This window comes from Scomber japonicus, chromosome 10 (assembly GCF_027409825.1).
Source record: "Scomber japonicus isolate fScoJap1 chromosome 10, fScoJap1.pri, whole genome shotgun sequence".
Classification (NCBI taxonomy): Eukaryota; Metazoa; Chordata; class Actinopteri; order Scombriformes; family Scombridae; genus Scomber; species Scomber japonicus.
Genome location: NC_070587.1, coordinates 1,646,021 through 1,666,146, shown reverse-complemented (window position 1 = coordinate 1,666,146; position 20,126 = coordinate 1,646,021). Strand labels below are relative to the sequence as shown.

General features: G+C 43.2%; 1 protein-coding gene across 1 annotated transcript in view; it reads left to right on the top strand.

Annotated features, from left to right (window-relative positions):
- LOC128366644 (thrombospondin type-1 domain-containing protein 7A) overlaps positions 1 to 20,126 on the top strand; it is a 230,626-nt gene that overhangs the window by 57,772 nt on the left and 152,728 nt on the right. The window contains 2 exon segments of the mRNA XM_053327378.1: positions 7,713 to 8,547; positions 18,755 to 19,003. Coding sequence (XP_053183353.1) covers positions 7,713 to 8,547; positions 18,755 to 19,003 — 1,084 coding nt within the window.

The following is a 20,126-nucleotide window of genomic DNA, read 5'->3' as shown; positions in this document are numbered from 1 at the left end:
GAGAGAGAGACAGGGGGCGAGAGAGAGAGAGAGACAGAGTGAGAGAGAGAGAGGTCCTGTCTTTTGAGAGCGGGAGAAGAGATGCTGTGGATTTTTAGAAATAACAAACAAACAGGAGGAGCGGGGGGAGAGAAAGACAAAGTGACCCATTCATTAGTGAAGCTGACCCTACAGGGGGACAAAGACGCTCTTCATTAAATAGACACTTGAGGCCCAGTCAGAGATCACACTCTCGCCCCGACACTCAGGATATTAAACTCCACATATTGTTCAAAGCAAAAAAAAAATCCCCAATATGTGTCCTGAGGATCCCAGTGGACCTGGTTTAGGGCTCTGGGGGAAGTTAAACAAAGAATAGCAGATTTTATTATAATTGTGGGTTAGTTAGTGCCGAAAAACGCCTGCAGAACTTTTCTTTTCTTTTTTTTTTTGGTGACTTGACAGGTTTTTTTTTTTTTTTTCATCTTCATTAACACCTCGAGGTTCCCTAAAAACTGATTGAACACTTGGCTTTGAAAGAAAGAAAGAAAGAAAGAAAATCTCTCTCTGTTGTATAACCAGCAGTTCAGTTCATCTCATTATAAAAGGAAAGAAGAAGAATGCAATATGACTAAAATCTTATAATTCTATAATGAGTGGTTATAATTACATTTTTATATTACAATCAATAATACTAATTATATTTAAAGGTTTGGTCATCATTAATTAACAATGAATTAACCCTTTATAGGACACTCATTGGAAGGAAGGAAGGGAGGAAGGAAGGAAGGAAGGATGAAAGGAAGGAAGGAAGGATGGAGGAAAGAAGGAAGGAAGGAAGGCAGGGGGAGGAAAGAAAGAGAGAAGGAGGGAGGGAGGAAGAGAATAAAGAAGGAAGGAAGGAAGAAGAAAGGGGGATGGAGGAAGGAAGAACAGATGGAAGGAAGGAAAGGAAGGGAGGAAAGAAAGAAGGAAGGGAGGAAAGGAAGGGAGGAAGGAAAGAAGGAAGGGAGGAGAGAAGGAGGGAGGGAGGAAGGACAGATGGAAGGAAGAAAGGAAGGAAGGACAGAGGAAATAAGGAACGAGGGAAAAAGGAAAAGAGGAAGGGAAGAAAGAAGGCAGGGAGGAAGGAAAGGAAGGGAGGAGAGAAGAAGGGAAGGAAGGAAAGGAAGGAAGGTAGGGGAAAGAAAGAGAAGGACGGAGGGAAGAAGGGAAGAAAGAAAGAAGGAAGGGAGGAAGAAGAAAGGGGGATGGAGGAAGGAAAGAAGGAAGGGAGGAGAGAAGGAGGGAGGGAGGAAGAACAGATGGAAGGAAGGAAAGGAAGGGAGGAAGGAAAGAAGGAAGGGAGGAGAGAAGGAGGGAGGGAGGGAGGAAGAACAGATGAAAGGAAGGGAGGAAAGGAAGGAAGGAAGGGAGGAGAGATGGAGGGAGGGAGGGAGGGAGGAAGGACAGATGGAAGGAAGGATGGAGGAAATAAGGAACGAGGGACCACGGGACTGTACTGTGACAGCATGAACACACACTCCATGACCGAGGTCACCGTTCCAGACATGCATGGATTTATAGTTTGCGGGTTTGAAACTCATTTAACACGTTTTCCTAAACAGAAGACATTCGTTTGAGGTTAAACATTTAAAATAAGTCTGACTCCAAACCTCTAATTATTTACTGGATTAACATTTTTCAGATACTCGCTTTCAAGTGGACTGTCTAGTTTTTAGATAAACTGTCAGAGTAAAAGCGTTAAAGGGAAACCATTACTGGATTTTAGGGGCTGATGCCGACACCTATACTGATATTAGGGAGATATATTCTTTCCTTCCTTCCTTCCTCCCTCCCTTCTTTCCTCTGTCCTTCTTTCCTTCCTTCCTCCCTTCCTCTTTTCCTTTCTCCCTCTCTCCCTCCTTCTTTCCTTCCCTCCTTCCGTCCTTCCTTCCTTCCTTTTTTCCTCTGTCCTTCTTTCCGTTTTTCCTCCCCTCCTCTTTTTCTTTCTCCCTCCCTCCCTCCTTCTTTCCTTCCCTCCTTCCTTCTTTCCTCTGTCCTTCTTTCCTTCCTTCCTTCCTTCCTCTTTTCCTTTCTCCCTCCCTCCCTCCTTTCCTTCCCTCCCCCCTTCCTTCTTTCCTTCCTTCTTTCCTTCTTTCCTCTGTCCTTCTTTCCTTCCTTCCTCCCCTCCTCTTTTTCTTTCTCCCTCTCTCCCTCCTTCCTTGTTTCCTACCTCCCTCCTACCTTCCTTCCTCCCTTCCTTCCTTCCTTCGTTCCTTCCTCCCTTCCTTCTTTCCTCTGTCCTTCTTTCCTTCCTTCCTCCCTTCCTCTTTTCCTTTCTCCCTCCCTCCCTCCTTCTTTCCTTCCCTCCCCCCTTCCTTCTTTCCTTCCTTCTTTCCTCCATCCTTCCTTCCTCCCTTCTTCCCTCTGTCCTTCTTTCCTTCCTTCCTCCCTTCCTCTTTTCCTTTCTCCCTACCTCCCTTCTTCTTTCCTTCCCTCCTTCCTTCCTTCCTTCCTCCCTCCCTTCCTTCCTCCCCTCCTCTTTTTCTTTCTCCCTCTCTCCCTCCTTCCTTGTTTCCTACCTCCCTTCTACCTTCCTTCCTTAGCGTTTAGCAGCTAAAGAACAAGATACAGAGCTTAAAGTGAGTGAATATTATACTTACATTCACCAGGTGCACAGAAATACGACTCAGAATGAATAATAACATCGCTCCAGAACTGCTGGATGTTTAAATAAGAAACTGCTTCACCACATGTTGTGATGACAGTCTGCTTCCATCGCCCCCAAAGTAACCCCTCCGGTTTGATTGCACTTCGGATTTCCAGAGTGACAGAAATTGATATCTCTGTAAATACTCTCTGCTTAACATGTGATAAATGGAGGCGAAGCACAGTTTATTGTCAGAGTGTCAAATAGCGCTGTCAGTGCTGCATGCAATATTGAAAAGTTTAGCTGTAGGCTACGAGGGGGCAACGTGTTGATTTACATTTGGAGGAGGAAGTTTCAATTTTGTGTTCTTTATAGTGAGGCGAAACATGGAAGCAGCTGCAAAGATCTGACATATTAATATATCATATAGGATATGAGACACAGAATGAGATGTTTAAAGAGCAGAAGATACAGCAGAGAAACTAATACTGTGCTTTCTTAACCCTTAAACAGGCCTTACTAGTTATGTTATGTGCACCTAAAGTAAGGAAGGAAGGAAAGGAGGAACGAAAGAAAGGAGGGAAGATGGAAGGAAAGGAGGGAGGAAGGGAAGCAAGGGAGGAAGAAGGAAGGAAAGGAGGGAAGAAGGAAGGAAGGAAGGAAGGAAAGGAAGGAGGGAGGAAGAAGGAAAGGATGGGAGGAAGAAGGAAGGAAAGGAAGGAGGGAGGAAGAAGGAAGGGAGGGAGGGAGGAAGGAAGGAAGAAAGAAAGGAAGGACAGATGAAGGAAGGAAGAAAGGACAGAAGGAGGGAACATTTACCCTAACAGCTGAACTTAGATCTGAGGAAGGAAGGAAGGAAGAAAGGAAGGACAGATGAAGGAAGGAAGGAAGGAAGGACAGATGAAGGAAGGACAGAGGAAGGACAGATGAAGGAAGGAAGGAAGGACCCGGGAGGACAACAGGAAGGTTAAAGAGTCTGTATCTCCTGGTGCACGTTGTCTGTTTAAGGGTTAAAGCAGCAGAGAAAATAATACTGTGCTTTCTTAAGACGAGGATATTTAGTGAAAGAAGCAGATTTACTCCACTCTTCTGAGCTAGAGGAGTGTTGAATGTGTTGAATGTGAGGTCTGTGCCTGAAAATTGTCTTAGAGAAGATAACTTCTATCTGGGATGGATTAGATTTTAGGTGGGAGGTGTTTTATTTGGTAGCGGGGAACCTGTCTGATTCTACTCTCCGATTTTAGATGAGTGTTTTTTTCTCCGCTGCATTTTCTTTCTCTGCCCTGAAAACTCAATATCAGCTCTCCAGATAACATTCACAGTCTTTATCAGTTCTTTTTTTTTTGTTTTTTTATTGTGAAGATAAAACTTCCAAGTCGCCCTTTTTTCTATTATTGGAATAAAAATAAACATCAGATATATTTTATGGACTCAGACTAACAGCTAAGAGGATTTGTGTGGGGAATACTAAATGCTTTTTGTTTTTTTTCCACCTTTTGAATGTTTTTTTTTGCTTTATATCATCATTTCTTTAACCCATACTCTTCATATTCTGACTTATAATTAGTCTCTACACCAATTCATATTCATAAACTCCCCCATCATTCATTAATAAATGTTTAATTAATCTTACGAAATAGAGATTATGCATTCACAATCACTATTTTCTGAATGCTGATTTTATTTTATTTTTTTAAATAAACACATAAAATAATAAACTTGTATATTTGCATATATAAAAATTTGTACAAGCTGCACAAACATTTAAAAAAAGATGCATTTTATTTCCATTTTTATATACTGTGGGTCACATTTGGAGAAGACCAACTAAAATAAATATGTATAGGATGTTTTTAAACCTCATAAATGTGAAAAATGGGTCAAATTTCACCCTGAAATATATGTAAGAGTTAAAAATCTACCTATCCTAAATATACAGAAGCATGATGTAATCAGGCGGGGAGTTTCGGTCCTCTGAAATGAGTCCAATGCGGAAGAACTGCATTCTATCAAAAGGCCACCAGGGGGCGACCGTCTCTATACAAGTCAATGGAGAATTCACCAACTTCTCACTTGATTTCTAACCTCAGTAAACGTTTTCAAAATGTGTTTATGGTCTCAATCGCTAGTTTAAAGCCTTCTTCAATGCAGTATGATGTTCATTTGGGACATTTTGGCCTCCCTGATTTTATATGTGACGATAAAGCAGGGTATGCATTAGGGCGTGGCTACGTCCTGATTGACAGGTTGATTGACCAATGTCCTCGAGATCCAGCCCTCGTAACCATAGCAACCTCCCCGCTCTGCTCATGGCTCCGCCTCATACCCATTTAAGTAGAATCCGTGTTTTTATTTTTCCCAGCATGCACCTGAAATTTTCAAGATGGCGCTGCCTAGATTAGAAACTATTAGCTTCCGAGCAGCAGTCCACAAACCAATGGGTGACGTCACGGATGTTACGTCCATTTCTTTTATACAGTCTGTGGATGTAACCTGTAGCTCTGGATCACTGTCAAACCAACACTTGATGATCAGATATGATTTAATGTGTTGATAGAGGTGGGGCGCGGGGTTAAACCATATGCTTTGAAGCACCTGAACGCAGCATTGTGTTGACTGAAGATACATCCTGTCCGCTGAGATCAAACACAAGGCAACAAGCCGCCTCATCAGAGACAATCATTGTTTGAAATGTGCTCCTGATTTTCTGCCAAGCAAGATTTTTAACTCCGCTGCTCATAACATGGGTCAAGATGAGTCGTCTTCATCCTGACTGCTTACCGCCCACTCACAGTCCAGCCAGCCAAGCCCCTCGGACCACACATGCTTAAATAATCAATTACCAAAGAGGTTAGCAGGAGGTGAAAATGTGAAGCTGCCCAATTAGTTTGATTTCTTTTTTTCCCCTTGTAATATCAATAGGCTTTGGATAACACCCTTAGAGTGCAGTCACCTTGTGTTAATTAAGGTTTTCAATTCACTTTGAGCTGAGTTTTGTTAACTGGGTTAAGATGGAGTTTTTTATGGTTTGGAGAAATATTAAATTAGACTCTGCATTCATCTGTTTCATCACACACAGACTGAAGCTTCACAGAGTAAACCAGCAGAAGTCAAAGCTTACAGTACATGTGATACAATAGTCTGTTTCTTTAAGGCTAAAAAGTTATTTTCTTAACCCTCCTGTTGTCCTCGAGTCAAGGAAGGAAGGAAAGGAGGGAGGGAGGAAGGAAGGGAAGAAGGAAAGGAAGCAAGGAAGGACAGAGGAAAGAAGGGAAGGGAAGAAGGTAGGAGGGAGGGAGGGAGAAAGGAAAAGAGGAAGGACAGAGGAAAGAAGGAAGAAAGGAAAGAAGGAGGAAGAGAGAGGAAGGAAAGAAAGAGAGAAGGAGGGAGGGAGGACAGATGGAAGGAAGGAAGCAAGGAAGGACAGAGGAAAGAAGGGAAGGGAAGGGAAGAAGGTAGGGAGGAGGGAGGGAGAAAGGAAAAGAGGAAGGACAGAGGAAAGAAGGAAGAAAGGAAAGAAGGAGGAAGAGAGAGGAAGGAAAGAAAGAGAGAAGGAGGGAGGGAGGACAGATGGAAGGAAGGAAGGAAGGAAGGACAGAGGAAAGAAGGAAGGAAAGGAGGGAGGAAGGAAGGGAAGAAGGAAGGACAGAGGAAAGAAGGAAGGAAAGGAAGAAGGTAGGAGGGAGGTAGGGAGAAAGGAAAAGAGGAAGGGAGGAAAGAAGGAAGAAAGGAAAGAAGGAGGAAGAGAGAGGAAGGAAAGAAAGAGAGAAGGAGGGAGGGAGGTAGGACAGACGGAAGGAAGATGGAAGGAAGGAAACCAGCAGAAGTCAAAGCTTACATGTGATAAAATAGTGTGTTGAGGAAAGGAAGGAAGGGGGGAAGGAAGGAAGAAGGAAGGAAGGAAAGGAGGGAGGAAGGAAGGAGGGAAGGAGGGAAGGAAAGGAGGGAGGAAGGAAGGGAAGAAGGTAGGAGGGAGGTAGGGAGAAAGGAAAAGAGGAAGGGAGGAAGGAAGGACAGAGGAAAGAAGGAAGAAATGAAAGAAGGAAAGAGAGAGGAAGGAAAGAAAGAGAGAAGGAGGGAGGGAGGTAGGACAGACGGAAGGAAGGAAGGAAGGAAGGAAGGAAAGAAGGAAGGAACAGTAAAAACACGAACACAAAGGTTAAGCCATTCAACATTACAAAGTATTGATAGCATTTAAATATGATAATGTATTATGTTTGATTTAATGATTAGCTCTTCACTGCTCTTCACTCTTCTCCTGTTTGCTGGATTTTTTACTGTCCGCTTAATCTCTCTTGTAATTAGTCAGAGGGGATAACGGAGGAGGAACGCTGTGCCAGAGACTTGTGGAAAGAAAAATGCATTTTATTGATGTTTGTGGTGATTTCCTGCTGGTCGGCAATACAATTTGATAAATACCACAGATTACTCAAGGCCTCTGTAAATTGGCTTTTCAAACATTCTCCTTTGATCACCTATAATCTGCTCTGTTGCACGTCGTATTTGCATTGCCTAATCGGTCCTCCCCACCCGTGCGGCACTCAGACAGAATTTACTGTGTCATCCTTGAAGGTGCTTTATGTGCTTCTCCTCATTGACAACACGTATAAAGTAAACTGTCTTCACATCTTGCTGAAGCATTGAATTGAATGCATACGTACTAATTAAAGCCTGCAAATAGATTTCAGTTTTAAGAGGCACGTAAGACTTTTCAAATGTGTCATTAATCCCCGTTGACTGACGGATAATTAGTCTTTACTAATGGAATAACAGGATGGTTGTTACTGCTACACAATCGATTTACGGCCTGTGCAATTATGCCTTGTTTTATTTCTAAATGATCCAGAACCACAAAATAAAAGTTTTCCAATCTGAAAGGCATCATTATTGTGATTTCCACCAGGAAAGTAGGACTGAGATAATAGCTGAAATGTTTCCTCTGTTTGTCTTGATCGTGTTTCGTAATATGATAATGGTATTTCCTCTGGAGGCTTCCCGTATTACAGCTGTCTTTTCTTGGAGTTACATCCGAAGCAAAAAGGTTTATTGTTTCATACAGCGTGAGTCATGTTGTAATTTCAGCCTGTTTACTGTTTCCCAGGTCCGTGGGGGAGATGTATGGGCAGCAACTGTGGCCCAGGTGGCAGCCAAAGCCGGGCAGTCTGGTGTGCCCATGTGGAGGGCTGGACCACACTTCACACCAACTGTGACCAGAGCCAGCGCCCCTCCAACCAGGGAAACTGTTTCCGTGTGTGTGACTTTCACAAGGACCTTTATGACTGGAAACTGGGTGCCTGGAATGAGTGCGTGCCAGTGTCAGCAAGGACCTTTGGGGCCCCGCGGCCGTTCACATGCAGTGGAGGCGAAGAGGGCATTCAGACCCGGGAGGTGGTCTGCATACTCAAGTCAGACGGGACTCCAGCAGAGGATGCCATCTGTGAATACTTTGAGCCCAAGCCTCGCCTGGAGCAGGCATGTTTGATCCCTTGCCCCCAGGACTGCGTGGTTTCTGAGTATTCTCCGTGGACGTCCTGCTCCAAAACGTGTGGAACGGGCCTCCGGAACAGGATCCGTAGTGTCCTGGTTCCTCCACTTTTTGGAGGTGTTGTCTGCCCCAACCTAACTGAGTTCCAGTCTTGTAAACCTGGGCCGTGCACAGGTCCGGAGGGCATGTACAGTCTCAGGATTGGTCCCTGGAGCACTTGCGCCCTCCCACAGACTCGGCCGGCGCGCCAAGCCAAGCGCAGGAAAGGTAAAGGCCAGGGGCTCAGGGAGCGAGCGGGGGTCAAAGATCCCGAGACCAGGGAGCTTATCCAGAAGAAACGGACCAGGAACCGCCTTAACCGGCAAGAGAGTCCATTCTGGGACATCCAGGTGGGCTTCCAGACTCGAGACGTGACCTGCATACATAGGAATGGGAGCGCTGTGGGACGCATGTGAGTCACAACTCTTTTCTGTTAATGTGACAGTAAAGCTGATGTTTATTTCCTCCTCTGCACTCTTATATATTCCTTTAATTGACTTTCTAAAGCTCTGGTGAGAGATCTGTCTGAATTATAGCTCAATAATGGAAACGATAAACACTGAAAACAACTTCAGTTTTTTGCCTCATTAAAAAAAAAGGCAATTATCTACTGTATTATCTTATGGCTTTAGCAGAGGCAGTGTATTCATTTCAGTTTTAAAAGTTTGGACGCCCTTTCTCATTCAAATGAATAGAGAAGTTTAAAGCTTTGTGTCGTCCTCCTGGGTCAAATTGACCCCGTCTGTTTTGACTGTTCCTTCCTTCCTTCCTTCCTTCCTTCCTTCCTTCCTTCCTTCCTCTGTCATTCTTTCCTTCCTTCCTTCCTTCCTTCCTCTGTCATTCTTTCCTTCCTTCCTTCCTTCCTTCCTTCCTTCCTTCCTTCCATCTTCCCTTCCTTCCTTCCTTCCTCCTTTCCTTCCTTCTTCCTCCCTTCCATCCTTCCTTCCTTCCTCCCTTCCTTCCTTCCTTCCTCTGTCATTCTTTCCTTCCTTCCAGCTTTCCATCCTTCCTTCCTCCTTTCCTTCCTTCTTCCTCCCTTCCATCCTTCCATCTTCCCTTCCTTCCTTCTTTCTTTCCTCCCTCCTTTTCTTCCTCCCTCCCATCCTTCTTTCCTTACTTCCTTCCTGTCATTCTTTCCTTCCTTCCTTCCAGCCTTCCTTCAAAGCTTTAAACTTTTTACTGGTTTTGAATGTTTCTTTGCATTATTATCTCTTATTTATCTCTTATTTTTGTCAGCTCCTCATATGCCTGTATTCCTTTGATGTGTAGGTGTGCTGGTCTTTAAATGACTTGTTTTTCTAACAGCTAAACACAACGTCATATTTGTCCTCCTGAAAGTTTTTCTTCTTCGCTGTCAGGAAGTGACACAGAGGAGGATGTTTATCGGTCTTTGTCATTGCTGTGCTGTCAGAGCAATGAGGCACAGCTCTACCACACAGTGTATTTGATGTCAGTTTTCCCGAGGACTGAAGTGGCAAAGCAACTCATTTTATGACATGAGATCAATCTTCCCCACAACTTTGTGTGGCACTTTCCAAAATGAGGCAATTTTCTGGGTTTTTGTTTTCTGGTTTTTGAATGGATGTGTAATGATACCTTCCCAGAAAAAGTGAACAAATCGAATGTCACTCAAAATGTTAAACATATGTTTTCTTTCTAAGCAACAATGACAAATTGCTGCAGTAAAACTTTCAAAATGAAAAGAAGTGGGGAGGCTTGTTTTAGAGTTTATAGTGATGTTAAAGGCTCATTTTAACTAAATAAGACATCACATGCAGACGTGCTGATAGGTTTCGTCAGAGCAGAGGTAAGTGAGAGACATATTTGTGATTTAAGAGTCAATTTGTAAAGCTTTAACCCTCCTGTTGTCCTCGAGTCAGGAAGGAAGGAAGGAAGGAAGGAAGGAAGGAAGAAGGAAAGGAGGAAGGACGGAAGGAAGGAAGGAAGGGAAGATGGAAGGAAGGAAGGGAAGAAGGAAGGAAGGACGGAAAGCTGGAAGGAAGGAAGGAAGGAAAGAACGACAGAGGAAGGAAGGACGGAAGGAAGGAAGGAAAGGAAAAAGAAGGAAGGGAGGATGGAAGGGAGGAAGAAGGATGGAAGGAAGGATGGAAGGAAGGAAGGGAGGAAGAAAAGGAGGATGGAAGGGAGGAAGAAAGAAGGAAGGAAGGAAGGAAGGAAAGAATGACAGAGGAAGGAAGGAAGGAAGGAAGGAACAGTCAAAACAGACGGGGTCAATTTGACCCAGGATGACGACACGTAGGTAATAAAATGAGTTTTAAAGAAGTAGCTCTTATTACTACAGTAGCTCATTTGAAGCAGATTGTAACTCGAAGTATTCAGCAGGAAGTGTATGAGAGCTTGTTTCCATTTATAGTTCTGGTTAACCCAGCTGGGATCTAACCTCTAGCCCCCCCGACGTTATCATTGCTGTGAGCGTCAAAGTCACCACGCTCTGACTGAAAATAAGAGAGTCAAGGAAGGAAGGAAGGATGGAAGGAAGGAAGAAGGAAGGAAAGGACGGAAGGAAAGGAGGAAGGAAGGAAGGAAAGCTGGAAGGCAGGAAGGAAAGAATGTCAGAGGAAGGAAGGAAGGAAAGGAGGAAGAAGGAAGGAAAGGAGGAAGGACGGAAGGAAGGGAAGATGGAAGGATGGAAGGAAGGATGGAACGGAGGAAGAAGGAAGGAAAAGAGGAAGGAAGGAAGGGAAGATGGAAGGATGGAAGGGAGGAAGAAAGAAGGAAGGAAGGACGGAAAGCTGGAAGGAAGGAAGGAAGGAAGGAAGGAAGGAAGGAAAGAATGACAGAGGAAGGAAGGAAAAGAAGAAAGGAGGAAGGAAGGAAGGAAGGAAGGAAGGAAGGAAAGGAGGAAGGAAGGATGGAAGGGAGGAAGAAGGAAGGGAAGATGGAAGGATGGAAGGAAGGGTGGAAGGGAGGGAGGAAGAAGGAAGGAAAGGAGGAAGAAGGAAAGGAGGAAGGGAAGATGGAAGGATGGAAAGGAGGAAGAAGGAAGGAAAGGAGGAAGGACGGAAGGAAGGAAGGGAGGAAGAAGGAAGGAAAGGAGGAAGGAAGGAAGGGAAGATGGAAGGATGGAAGGGAGGAAGAAGGAAGGAAAGGAGGAAGGAAGGAAGGGAAGATGGAAGGATGGAAGGGAGGAAGAAAGACGGAAGATTGTAAGTTGAAGTATTCAGCAGGAAGTGTATGAGTGCTTGTTTCCATTTATAGTTCTGGTTAACCCAGCTGGGATCTAACCTCTAGCCCCCCCCAACGTTATCATTGCTGTGAGCGTCAAAGTCACCACGCTCTGACTGAAAATAAGATCTACATCAAATGACTCTCAGTTTCACTCATTTCTCAGCAGCAGGAGTCTTTTGCCTGAAATGCACATCAAACATTTAACGTCTAAGAAATGGATCCGCCACCAGCAGCAGCAGAGATCTCTATATCCGATAGGAAGGCACCATCAACATGCTCAACTCCTTCCTTCCTTCCTTCCTTCCTTCCTTCCTTCCTTCCTTTCTTCTCTCCTTTCCTTCCTTCCTTCCTTCCTTCCTTGGATCCGCCACCAGCAGCAGAGATCTCTATATCCGATAGGAAGGCACCATCAACATATAAACCCTCACAGAGATAACATTTAAAAGAAAAGCAGGATGAGTTTAGAGTTCAGCTGTACATCTTAAACTTGCATTTGATAAATATGTGATGGCTTAATCTGTAGATGTCGAGGCTTGGCTGACGTCTAATGGCAAAAATCATATTGATACCGACAGGGTCATTATCACTTATTATCAGACAACGTGCACCAGGAGATAACCTTTGTGTTGTCCTCCCGAGTCCTTCCTCTGTCCTTCCTTCCTTCCTTCCTTCCTTCCTCTGTCCTTCCTTCCATCATTCATTCCTTCCTTCCTCAGATCTAAGTTCAGCTGTTAGGGTAAATGTTCCCTCCTTCTGTCCTTTTTTCCTTCCTTCATCTGTCCTTCCTTCCCTCCTTCCTTCCTTCCTTCATCTGTCCTTCTTTCCTTCCTTCCTTCCTTCCTCTGTCCTTCCTTTCTTTCTTTCTTCCTTCCTTCCTTCCTCAGATCTAAGTTCAGCTGTTAGGGTAAATGTTCCCTCCTTCTGTCCTTCCTTTCTTCCTTCATCTGTCCTTCCTTCCCTCCTTCCTTCCTTCCTTCATCTGTCCTTCCTTTCTTTCTTCCTTCCTTCCTTCCTTCCTTCCTTCCTCAGATCTAAGTTCAGCTGTTAGGGTGAATGTTCCCTCCTTCTGTCCTTTTTTCCTTCCTTCATCTGTCCTTCCTTCCTTCCTTCCTTCCTTCATCTGTCCTTCCTTTCTTTCTTTCTTCCTTCCTTCCCTTCCTCCCTCCTTTCCTTCCTTCCTTCATCTGTCCTTCCTTCCTTCCTTCCTTCCTTCCTTCCTTCCTCAGATCTAAGTTCAGCTGTTAGGGTAAATGTTCCCTCCTTCTGTCCTTTCTTCCTTCCTTCATCTGTCCTTCCTTTCTTTCTTCCTTCCTTCCTTCCTTCCTTCCTTCCTTCATCTGTCCTTCCTTCCTTCCTTCCTTCCTCAGATCTAAGTTCAGCTGTTAGGGTAAATGTTCCCTCCTTCTGTCCTTTCTTCCTTCCTTCATCTGTCCTTCCTTCCTTCCTTCCTTCATCTGTCCTTCCTTTCTTTCTTCCTTCATCTGTCCTTCCTTCCTTCCTTCCTTCCTTCTTTCCTTCCTTCCTTCCTCCCTCCTTTCCTTCCTTCTTCCTCCCTTCCTTCCCCCCTTCCTTTCCTTCCTTCTTCCTCCCTCCTTCCTTTCCTTCCTTCTTCCTCCCTTCCTTCCTACCTTCCTCCTTTCCTTCCTTCTTCCCTCCTTTCCTTCCTTTTTCCCTCCTTTCCTTCCTTCCTTCCTTCTTTCCTTCCTTACTTTAGGTGCAAATGACATAACTAGTAAGGCCTGTTTAAGGGTTAATTAGCACATTTACACTTAGCCACTTAGATAGCGATGCAAAATCAAAGTAGCTAAATATAAATCCAACCAAGAAGCAAGAAGACAGATTAAAATACGATCGTTCAAACCACCTCGAGAGACGTAAAAGTGTCCGTCTCCCTATAAGACTCATCTAATTATTCACTTCTCAAGATTAACTACATCTGTAAGCCTGTACTGTAAGTAACCGTGTACAGTGGGGGTTATTTTTCTTCTTCTTCTTCTTTCGCTTCCTGTTATAGTTAAAGCTGAAGTAAATTACGGCCTAAGGTACTAAGCACGCACATGGCGACATATTTCCAGTATAATTAACTGAAGCTGCTACTGACCATGAAGCAACTCATCTCTATTTTAGTGTATTTAATTGATTTTTTTTCTTTCTTTTCTTTCTGTATGTGCAGCTATGTGGTCCTTCAACAGGTAAAAGCTACACAGAACTATACAATCTGTTTAAAACTTAATAAAAATAAAGCAGTAGCAAAGTAAATCAAATTGATGAGTATCTATAATTCTGTCATTTAAAGAATCTAGTTAATTAATCGCCTATTTTTCTAAATCCTACATAATCATAAGTTTGTCTTTTGCAGCTTCAAACTTAGCAATGCTTGGTCAACTTGTTTAAACCAGGCGGGGAGTTCAGTTCTTCTGAAATGAGGCCAACCAGGAAGTAACTTAGAGCTGCATTATATCAAAAGGCCACCAGGGGGCGACCGTCTCTATACAAGTCAATGGAGAATTCACCAACTTCTCACTTGATTTCTAACCTCAGTGAACGTTTTCAAAATGTGTTTATGGTCTCAATCGCTAGTTTAAAGCCTTCTTCAATGCAGTATGATGTTCATTTGGGACATTTTGGCCTCCCTGATTTTATATGTGACGATAAAGCAGGGTATGCATTAGGGCGTGGCTACGTCCTGATTGACAGGTGGACCATGAGATCCAGCCCTCGCAACCATAGCAACCTCCCCGCTCCGCCCATGGCCCCGCCTCATGCCCATATAAGTAGAATCCGTGTTTTTATTTTTCCCAGCATGCACCTGAAATTTTCAAGATGGCGCTGCCTAGATTAGAAACTATTGGCTTGACGTCACGGATGTTACGTCCATTTCTTTTATACAGTCTGTGGTTTAAATGTAACATTAACAGGTAATATGAAAATGATTGCACACAGCTGAAAACACGTGGAAAAAAAAAAAAAATTGATCTAATTTGTGTGGATGAGAGCAGTTTAAGTGAGTGAATTCATTCATATGTTTCTGCTACTTAATGGATTCAGTCACTAACCATCCCTAAAGTGCACAAGTTGTTCTTTTCTTGGGTTTTATGGTTAAAATGCAGCTTTTTGCAAGTAGCATGAAAAAACTAAGACAGATTTGATGAGATCTGAAATGTCTGGACATATCAGTCTAATATGTGCACAGCGTGATCCCCTCTTTATATTTGGACTCTTCTTGTAAGTATTTGAGGAGGAATATTTCACTCATTTCAATTATTTACAGACAACATGGTTTCATAAGACCTCTGTCCTTACTTGCTATGTTTAAATATCCAGTGATTATCTGAGTCATTGTTCTCTGACCCCAGTCTGTCCTCAAAGAAAGAAACTGACCACTTAATGTGACAATGTATGTGTATTAAAATTCAGGATTTACAAGAAGCTTACACATCCAGCCACTTTTCACACAGTTGTCAAAGTTGTGAACGATTAGTTTCAGCTGAGAAACCGATGAATCATTTATACAGTAATCAATAAATTCAGATTCTTGTCAAAACATCCATGAATATTATCCCTAATAAGTCTCTGATCTCCAGATTGGATGACTGTCAGGTAATCAGCGATTCTTATTAACAGTCGTTTCTGCAGATCCGTCATCTCGTTTCCTGTTCCTCGACTGATCATAACTTAGAGTGTCATCGCTGTTCCCTAGAAACTTGTATTCGGGGGGCTTTCACGGGGTCTCTGATCTCCAGGAAAGAATCAGTGACAGTGTCAGTGGAGCAAGCCACCATTCACAGCATGTATCTGTCACACGCCACTGTACTCTACGGTTTGATCAATTATGAACTAAATCTATTCATTAATGCTTTGTTGGCGCCCAGCGCTCGGCAGTGACTGGGATCAAATATTTCAAAGGAAACGTGAAAACAACTCACATGCCCTTAGGAGCATAAATATTAATCCTTGACTTGTTTATTTCTTGTTCTGAAATATTCATAGTTGTTTTTGCCACTTTCGGAAAAGTGGAACAAACTTCCAGTGAAGCAATAACCCAGACGTATCGTAGCCAGACGCTCTCTGAACATCTTGCTCACTTCATTTCCAATTTTGTTTGATGAACATCTGTCTTTGGGCCTTTTTACTTCCTCTGCAGTCCTCAAACCGTCCCAAACACGCCACTTCCACACATTACTCAATCTTCTGCTTGTGTCCTGTTAACGTTAACACATGCATCACAACCTTTGCTTGCACCACTGAGGCCATGTATCACATTACATCATTGAATTTAATGCTGACATGATGCTGTAATTTTGTTTAGCATCTTTTTCTTTTTCTTTGGCACTGCAACTGCTAACACTCACACTCTCACAGTTGTTTCTCTAAGGCTCTGAAAGTTGTTTAAAAAAAAAAAAAAAGCTTCTCTAATCACTTGACCCACATAGAATTATGTTTTCAGACCGTTTCAGCTGCACACTGTTTTGATGAATGCAGCTGGAGTAATGAGCATACAAGAGCTGAAATATGGAGACTTTCTGACAGCCCGTGGAATCCTTTGTTACAAGCTACTGAGTAAAACCTACAGGCTTAAAAATGAACATTTTTCAGACATCATCTTACTTATTTAAATAGAGAATGATTGTGTCCTCATTCTGTCTGAATGACTGAGATGAAGAAATAATGACTTCCTTTCTTTCTTTCTTTCTTTTTTTTTTTTTTTTGTTGCAACTTTTGAAATCTCCACCAAAAAAAAAAAAACGCTCAGACATACACATACACATACGAACGGCAAAAACACAGAGGATCTAGTCGCTGTGAAAATTGGGTCATTGGCTGCATTAGGGGGAATAAAAAAAAAGAAAAAAAAAGAAAGAAGTTCCACCTGAGACAGGAAATGGAGCCTTCACCTCACCGGTGCGTCACATTCACTGTTTAAATTCCTCATTGTTTTTCCTTCAATGCAAAAAAAAAAGGAAAAGGGAGCCAGCACACCTTTTCTCTGGCAGGAAAAACAAAAACTTAAGATTCTTCACAGTGTCACTTCACAACCACTTCAAAGACTGCAGAGGTGTTTTAATCTGGGAAGACACACGAGTTAAAGAAGAAGAAGAAAAAACACACACACACTCACACAGCTCATACTCTACTCATACATTTCCTCATTTATACTAAAAAGTCTGAGTTGCTGGAGGTGAAGTGTGGTGGCAACGTCTAAATGAGAGGTTTCTAAATGAAGCAGAGCTGTAATTAGCACTAATAGCTCGTCAGCTGCGTCGCCTCGAGGGGAAAGACATCCACACTGAGTAGCAGGAAAGCAGTCGGCTTTAGTTAGAACAAATTTCTAATGATTCGGTAGAGGCCCGAAGAGGACGGGTTATTCATTACATCTAAATGCTATTTGGATGATCAAAAGATGCGTGTGAACGATTGATCAGAGGTTGTTTTGGTTGTCTTAACACTTAAGCCTTAAGGATACACACACACACACACACACACACACACACACACACACACAAACACACACACACCAATGCGCCATCGCCACAGCGCTCCTGTTGTACTCCCCAATGTGAGTCTGATTATGCCGTGTGTATGCTAACGAGAGGGGCTAATGATAAATATGCGGCACCAATCGAGGGCAGAGACTTTAAAGTAAAGCTTTTGCAAAAACCAGCTGTAATGTCACACGTCTGTCGCTCTGACATGTTCAAAGACTATAAACCGTGGCTTGACGCAACTCTGCTCACTGACAGAGAAATGGCAGCGAGCGAGAGGTAACCCCAAAGATTTGACTTCACTTTCGTGGTGTAATGAGGTGTCAGTGAACTTCACACAGTTCAGGGTTCAGTTAATCATAAATATATTGTCTGTGACTGGTTGATGCAGATTAAGGAAGAGATGAAGGATCTACTAATTGTTTGAACTTCATTCTCAAGTTTTAGATTTGTCATTTAGTGCAGGCGGAGGGATGCATAGTCAAAAAACAACCAAAACAGGGACTGAGGAAACGCTACAGGACCTTTGTCCTCCATCCAACACTATATCAAACCTCTGACTCCAGCTGCCTCTACCCCATTCAGGGAAAACAGTCAAACACATATCTGACCTCGGCTGCTATAGCAACACTATCAGGATGCTTCCTGTTTTCCCCAAAAGGAGCAGACTCACTGCTTACCACTATCTCAAAGGGAGACAGTGTCTAAACCTATCATTTGGTGAGACCTTGCTATGACTGTAAAGCCTACAGTAGTTTGACCCAGTGCTTATTAATGATGAAAAACACTTATTAGTTACACACCACCCAGATAGCAAAATTATTTTGGCCCATATCTGGCCCACACCTGACATGTTCATCCGGCCCACATACAGCATGGAATGATGGCACTTGGGCGGTCCGCTCATGTTTGCCAAAAGTGGGCCATAACCAAGCCATCACAATGCCAGATGTCAACCAAAAACACACCAAATAAACCAGTTCAGCCAAGACTGGCCCAAATATGTTTCAACAAAGGTGGGCCAAGTATGTTTCCTTATATGTGGGCCTCTTTAGGCTCACATCCGGATTAGTCATTGCCATACTTGCCATATTTCGGCCAAAGATGGGCCATATTCGTTTTGTGATATTTGGCCCAAATGTAGCATTTACTACATGGGCCAGTTTAGGTTCACGTCTGTTTTGTCCGGGCCAGAAGAATGCCTACAGTGCCGGATCATTGCCTCAAGTGGCCCACATTCGCATGCTATCTGGGCAGTCACAGCCATTCTTACAACAAGGCTGTCCATTTAAATATGACTCCCATCTAGGGCTGGGCGAAATACATAAAATCAAATATCACAATATTTTGGACCAAATACCTCGATATCGATATCACAACAATATTGTAGAGATGGCCATCAGTGCTTTCACAAAATATTTACACAATGATACTGAGTCTGATAAGTTCAGAAAATTACATCATTTTACTGTAATGCAGCCTTTAGCCTTTAAAACCAGAAAAAAACCACATCTGCCAAATCATCATATATCATGATATAATGATATCCAAATTCTAATGTGATCCCTGTTCTAGCTTAGCATGCTGCTGGCTAATCCATTTCTTGCTATAAATGGTTTGATCTATGATGAGAGTGTCCCTCCCTATTTAATCTGTACAAAAATGCAATGTACAATATGACAAGTTGTAGTTTTATGGCCATTTTTTATGTACTGGACTGTTTCTTGGCTCAAGCTGAGTCCTGAGCTGAGTGAATCTATCATTTTTCAATCACAAGTTAGATGTTCTCCTCTTCTCTTCTGTTCTGTGTCCAAGCAGAACAACACGAGTATTTTTACCTAAAACCCCTGCTTGGTGTAGCATTAACTCTCTTCTGATTCACCCCCACATCAATCAATAACCATGTCTCCACTCCCTCCTTCACCCTGCTGCTTTGTCCTTCCCCAGCCTCTGCACACAGAGAGACCAGCTGCTGATCGTCCAGTCCTGCGTCCTCCCCAAAGACTGCAAGGTGACCGACTGGGCCGAGTGGGGTCCCTGCTCCAAAACCTGCGCTGACCCCGAATCTCCCACAGGCAGTCGCACTCGCAACAGACAGGTGCTCCAGTTCCCTGTGGGCGAGGGGGCGGAGTGCCCGCCACTGGAGGAGTTGGAGTCTTGTGAGCCTCAGGGTGACGGCATGCCGCCCTGCGCCACGTGAGTTCCTCTTTATGACAGGGGAGAGGGGCGGGGAGCACAGCGGGGAACAAGCATAGATTTTTGTGAATTTGAGTGTAGAGGTGTGTTTTTTTTTTTATAGCTTAGCACTCGACAGGCACTTAAGTTTCACAGGGATACAATTGTACGTTAGGCTGTAATAATACCTTCCTCCTCGGTTACAGTGGTGGTGAGACTCGCCGCTGCGGGGGGATTCATTCTTCACTCCAATAAACCTCAAGCAAAAAAAATAGAGTTAAATCAAAGTGTTGGGTATTCACCATGGTCGAGGCTGTACTCTCTTCCTGTTGACTTGCCTTCACTCATATCACCTAGCTAATTTGATCTCCTGGGTGTGCCATGCATGAGTGTCTGTCTGTATGTGTGTGTATGTGTGTGTGTGTGTGTGGTTGTAGGAGACAGCATATGGAGATAGATTAGTATAAGTGCTTGGGCTGGTGCCAGATACAAAGTAGAGACAAATGGAGGGAGCCTGCAAGGGCATTTGAGTCCCACAAACTTGCACACAAAGAATCAGAACAGGCTTACAGATGGCCTTTATTCATTCTACCATCTTTACACAGCTATTCCCAAAATGATCTTTTCTGCCCTCAACCTTTGGGGTCTCATTTAGAACCGTTGCATATGCTCAAAAGCAGGTGTACACAACTTTTTAGAGCAAACTTTGGGATTTATAACAAAAACTTGACAGAGGAATCAGCGGTTCTCCACAGAAACTCTGCACATAAACTTCTAACTACGGTTTGAAATTGACTTTGCAAAATAAATCTAAGTATTACTTCTACATGTTTATAGAGTTCATTTACAAAAACAGATAAAAGCCATCTGTTGTTGCAAAAAGGAAACTTTCAACCCTCACAGGCTTTTGAGCCAAACGTCAGCCGGTGTGGACGTGATGCATCACTTGTAAAGAGACAACATATGGATCAATTTAATCATATTTATTAAGTAGATTTTTCAGTTTGCAGTTTATTAGAGCCAGAGTTTATCGAGTTTATTACCAAGTACTTACGGGGAAGCAAATATCTTGGTGTTGTCTTAGATATGCTCAAAAATACACAAAAGTTAAGTTATCCTAGCGTAATATAAAAAAGAATGAATT